Consider the following 5,534-nt stretch of genomic DNA (forward strand, 5'->3'; position numbering starts at 1 on the left):
TTAAAAAGTGAGGGCGGCAGCAGTAGCCAAGCCGATCAAACCAGTCAAAACTAATACAATCTCGTGCTTTGTCGTCAACCCTGATTGGTCGCTCACTGGACTCTGTGCCGTTTCCGGGGCTGCTGGCCCGGAGCTTGGCAGACTCCTTGTGGCCGAAATTTTTGGAGCATCCGCCGGTGTTGTAGGAACGTTTGAACTTATCGGTGGCGGTGATGCTTCAGGTACACTGGCCGGAGAAGGGGTCGTGATTGGGGGAGTAGTAACTGGAGCGGCGACAGGTGAGGGTAAAGGAGCAGCTGTAGGTGGTGTTACTGAAGGAGAGGGACTAGGCAGAGGAGAGACGACTGGTGGTAATTGGATAGGGCTTTTGGCCGGAGGAGTAACTGGTTGCAATGTCGGAGTCTGGGTGGGAGAGGCTTTTGGACTGGTCACCGGAGAAAGAGATGGAGAAGAAGTAGGCGTCTTAGATGGGGCTGCAGATGGATTAGTCGTCGGAAAACTACTTGGAGATTTCGCTGGCGTTACTGGCAATGATGACGATGGACCGGCTTTTGGTGCTACTGCCGGAGCCATTTGTGCTGAAACGCAAGACAATAGTAACGCAAGTGCGATGATGAGGCGATACATTTTGAGAGAGAGAGAGAGAGAGAAGTACAAAAGGAAAGCGAGCGGGTGGAGTCGTTGAGAGTCGAGAGACAGGTATTTCTATCAAAAAAAAGAGAGACAGGTATAAATAGCGGTTAGAGTATTGGAACGTTGGGCGTCTACGGGGGAATGCGACCGTTGGAATAGTGGGTCCACAATGTAGCCGTTACTTCAGGGTCCCTGAAGTTTTTTTTTTTTTTTTTTTGGGAAAACAAGTCCCTGAAGTTCCGAGTTGGCTTCTATAGCGTTAGGATCCTCTGGATCACTCGTCGACCTTGATTCCTGCTGCCCGTAGGAGTATTAGGATCGGGGTCCTTTATAGCGCGCCCCCCACGCTGCAGATCGTATAACATGGCACCGGAAGTCAAGTCGACACCTAGGGCCCGTTTGATAATGTTTCAAGAAATGCGTTTCTGCCGTTTCTGTATCAGAAATGGTAGAAACGGAACAAAAAGCGTTTGATAAAACTGTTTCGTTTCACTTGTTTTCAGAAATTGAAATTGAAATTTCTACCTATTTATGGTTCAAGAAACGACTCAAACTTGTTTCGCTGTTTCTGGAAATGACTCGGGACCATTCTTTTTGATGGTTACTATCGACTTCCAGAAACATGACTTATCAAACATCTTCGATTCTGTTTCTGTTTCTAGAAACGAAAATTTATGCTTTTGCCATTTATTGAAACAGAAGCGGCAGAAACGTTATCAAACAGGCCCCTAGTGCTGACAACATTGGGTGGCCTTATGCACGATGCCATAGGGAGAGTCCGCTCCATGCGAAACATTGGAATGATATTTTTATATATTCTTCTCTTTCAATGATTTTTTTTTTTTAATATTCTTCTCTTTCATTTTGTTGAACAAGGTTTTTAAATCTGGATTCTCACTCTCTCCGCGCAAACTCTCTGAACTCTTTCTCTATGGTTTTTAAATCTACTAGCCACGGGCGACTTCTCCTTCGTTACCCCTTACAAAGTATAGAGGAATAACCGAAAGAACAGAGTAAATTCTAAATGGTTCTGGAAGAGCCTAAATAGGCGATATAAAATCCACGAACTTTAGAGGTGCGATTTCAATCATGATCCTTGGGAGCGAACCTTGCGGCAAAATAGAGGTGATCGAAGTACCTTTTCCATTTTTTTTTTTTTGTTAGAGATGGAGTTTATACAGCCCCTATTCTTCTTCTGGGTCACTGTAATTCCAGTTTGAGATGGAAGAAGAGAAAAACCCTTCCGCGATTCCCCCTATTTTGTGTTTGAAAGATTTCAAAGGATTGGGTTCCAGTGTTTCTCATGTACAAACTACTCTATGCAACATCATCTCTATTGACCAATCGATCACCCCACGTCCACGTGTCAACTTCTAGAGTTGTGCTATACGATCTGTAGCGCACCCCCAGTCTACAGAGGATCCAGATCTAGGAGGATTATTAGTGCCGACCATTCACAATAGTTGGACATAATAAATATCTGTATTATTGGCTCCATTACCAAAACTTATGAATTAAATCATTCATACAACACAACTTATAAACTTAATTAAGTCTAAATGAACCAAAATAAACCTAGTTACATCTAACTAAATCGGATTAAACTATGAGTCTAATTAAACCAATTGAACCAAAATTATATTGAACCACATAAACCTAATTAATCTTATTAAAACTAAATGAACCAAATCAAGCCACATAAACCTAATTAATCTAATTAAACCATGATAAATCAAAATAAACCTAATTAAACCTAACCAAACCAATTAAAACAAATTAAAACTAATAAAGCCTAATTAAACCTAAATGAACCATTATGAACTTAATAAAATCAAACAAACCTAATTAAATCTATATGAACCAGACAAAGACAAATTAAAACCAAATATGTTAAACTAATTAAATTAGCTATAAATTGCCATTAGGAGAAGAAAATTACCCCAAACCAGACTTTAATCAAGAAACAAGGGGAGATAACCCTTGTGCTTCAAGCCCCAAATCGAATCGAACCGGATTAGATCTCTGGGCTTAAGGAAGGATTAATATGTTAAAATTTTTAGACTTGAAGAAAATTCAGTTTTAAAAGAAAAAGTTCAACCAAAGTCTTGATGAGGACATCCTTTCTCGTAATTTTTCCATTTTTTCTCCCTTTGGAAGAGGAGATGGGCTATATTTATAGCCTTGGGACTTGAGACAATCCTCTCTTGTTTTCAATGTGGGACTAAAATGCTAGAGTAGATTATCCAAAAAGGTTTACTTTTGGACAATAGATATTGAGCGCCACATAGTACTCCCAGGTCGCTCAAAATGGAATCTAATCCCGATTTTTGGGGTCAACTTTTGGAGGTTATATCTTTTAAACCATTAGTTGAAATTTGATGTGTAATATGTCGTTGAAAATCTCGTGCCGACACTATCCAATGATGTGAAACATGAGTGCGGTCTCGGATAGAGACCTTGTCATAAACGTATGTAAAGTAGGAACCCCAATTGTCACACCCCGCTCGCACAAGATCGAGCTGGTGATCGAGTTAACACCGGTTAACTCACAAACCTGTCAGGATCAGCAATACAATACCTGTAATACAACATACATCTACTAAACTAAGATAAGACCTGTATTTTCAACGGAAGACCTGTTCATAATAATACCTATAATTATTTTTCAAATACTTGATATCCAAATTGAGTTATAAATATTACGTACATTTGGGCTCAAAGGCATGATATGTATATAACAATTTAAACATCAAGTAACAAAATGGAGTATATAAAAAAGAATCAAAAGAATCACTTAGGAGTCATAGCTGCCACGCAACACAATCCTCGTACGTACAATCAGCACAGTGCTCAAACTCGTCAGGGACCCACCAATCTTCAGATGAAAACTTCACAGTGGGGCCCGGCTCCTGATCACCAAGCGGATAACTTGTAAAATCACCTAAAATAATTTGTGCATGTGGGATGAGCTCACTAGCCGAGTAAGTGGAAAGGAAGACCACACAAGTAATCACCACATAAATGCGCCTATATGCCATTCATTTTAATTCTGTTAGCCTAACAACATTACTAGGTTATAGGTTTTGTGCCACTCACAATCACAGTGTGCATATGCCCCAGGTATGAGCCACGAATTCCATCCCGCGATACGCTCATAGGATTGTCAGAGAATTTAAATGACAGAAAGTAAATGGGTGACTCCACCTGAAATAAAAGTAGTACGATCAGCCCTCTGAATATATCACCAGAGTTATCGACTGTCTTAGCGATCAACCGTGCGTACTTCTAACCGCTGTACGAGTTCGATAATTGTAACCTAATGCTTCCCCCCAATGTCCTCCAACACGTAAACCCATGTTGGGAAGGGTCGTAGTACAAGGGTAAGTCACATCCTAGCCACATGCCTCTACATGAGCATAGTACGATTACATAATGGCACCGTGTCCTATACCACATGCCACCATGCACTCGTTTCCAAGCCATCTACAGCATCTAAAATCTAGCATGCATATCATATTCAAATGTAATTCCTCCATCACATACACCAAGATATAATGAATATTCCATCATAGCACAAAGCATAGCATATTATGTAAATGCACATTCAAATGCGTGATATGGCATATGTGATGTTTAGTCTATACACAAGTGACATGATGGCATGGCTAGACTAACATATGTTAAATGATGTATAACATTCTGAAATTAAATCAGAGTCTACTCCCCACTTACATGTATATATACACGGTGCTGGTACTCGGTACAAAAAAGATCCGATGTGTGGGTACGCATATATTGAGTGTAACCTATCATAAACATAATGGCTTATCATTTCACTATTTTTGGGTCAAAATCATCATGTTTGAATACTAAAATCAGGTTTAGAATCATAAATGGGGGTCACCCATCAAATTTGGACCAATTCTGACAATTCTGGAAAGACAGGTGGGCTAGAGCCAAAGACCAGTGGGCCAAGTAGCCCGCCGGTTTCAGCCCACCGATTTCTTTAGAGCATAAAATATGAGTTCTGGAGACTCAGGTGGGCTAAAACCAGAAGACAAGTGGGCTAAGTAGCCCGTCGATTTTACCCCACCTGTCTTTGAACGAAAATTTTCCCAACATTATTCTCGACTTTCTTCCGGCTTAGGGAACTTGTTTGGAGATGATTTAATTATTCAAATCACTTATCTAAGTCCAATCATGTACCCTCAACCTAGATCTAAGGTCAAATCAAAAGAAAAGGAAAATTCTTACCTCTTCTTTAAGAACACTAATGAAACCCCAAATTTCACTTCTTTTGCTCAAGAACCTCCAAATACTCTAGATCTTCACCCACATTCCTTCCAAATCCTTCAAAATCATTATCCACACTTTTCATTAAACCTTATATTTGATTATCCAAGTAGGATTAGCAAGATTCAAGTGAGTTCTTTCCCAAAAAATCATAAAAGAGGGTTTAAGGATGGGGTTTTCCTAAGAATCCTTGGAATGTGTGCAATACCTACCTCAAATCGAAGACCTCTGCGAACTGATCATAAATCCGGACTTGAAATACCAAGACCTAGCTCTGGTGAAGCTCTACGGTCAACTTCCCCTTCTTCTTCTTTCTTCTTCTTCCTTTTTTCCTTTCTTCTTCTTTCTCTCTCTTCTTTACTCTCCCACCGACCAACTCATATTAATGAGGGAAAAGACAATTAATGTCTCTCCTTTTATGCCTGGGCCCACAAAAAAAAATTCTTCTAAATCTCAGGTGGGCTAACTCAGGTGGGATATATCTCAGGTGGACTAAATCTCAGGTGGGTATATCTCAGGTGAGTAAATCTCAGGTGGGTATATCTCAGGTGGGTATATCTCAGGTGGGCTAAATCTTAGGTGCGCTATCTCAGGTGAGCTAAATCTTA

General features: G+C 40.2%; 1 protein-coding gene and 1 long non-coding RNA gene across 2 annotated transcripts; both read right to left on the reverse strand.

Moving 5' to 3' along the window:
- On the reverse strand, positions 1-573 carry LOC122092901 (mucin-1-like). The gene has a single exon (XM_042663204.1). It carries the CDS (start codon positions 571-573, stop codon positions 1-3), a length of 573 nt encoding a protein of 190 aa, XP_042519138.1.
- A 2,725-nt stretch (positions 574-3,298) lies between these two features.
- Positions 3,299-5,287, reverse strand: LOC122093257. The gene is made up of 5 exons (XR_006144395.1): positions 5,139-5,287; positions 4,888-4,983; positions 4,366-4,439; positions 3,730-3,837; positions 3,299-3,574 (listed from the first exon to the last, which is right to left on the reverse strand). It is a non-coding gene; the product is annotated as an uncharacterized LOC122093257 (long non-coding RNA).
- Between the last annotated feature and the right edge of the window lie 247 nt (positions 5,288-5,534).

The sequence above is a fragment of the Macadamia integrifolia genome, chromosome 11 (assembly GCF_013358625.1).
Source record: "Macadamia integrifolia cultivar HAES 741 chromosome 11, SCU_Mint_v3, whole genome shotgun sequence".
Taxonomy (NCBI): Eukaryota; Viridiplantae; Streptophyta; class Magnoliopsida; order Proteales; family Proteaceae; genus Macadamia; species Macadamia integrifolia.

Bases quoted from the DNA above. Each gene is read 5' to 3' on its own strand.
- LOC122092901 (XM_042663204.1), bottom strand. From the start codon at position 573: ATGGCTCCGGCAGTAGCACCAAAAGCCGGTCCATCGTCATCATTGCCA.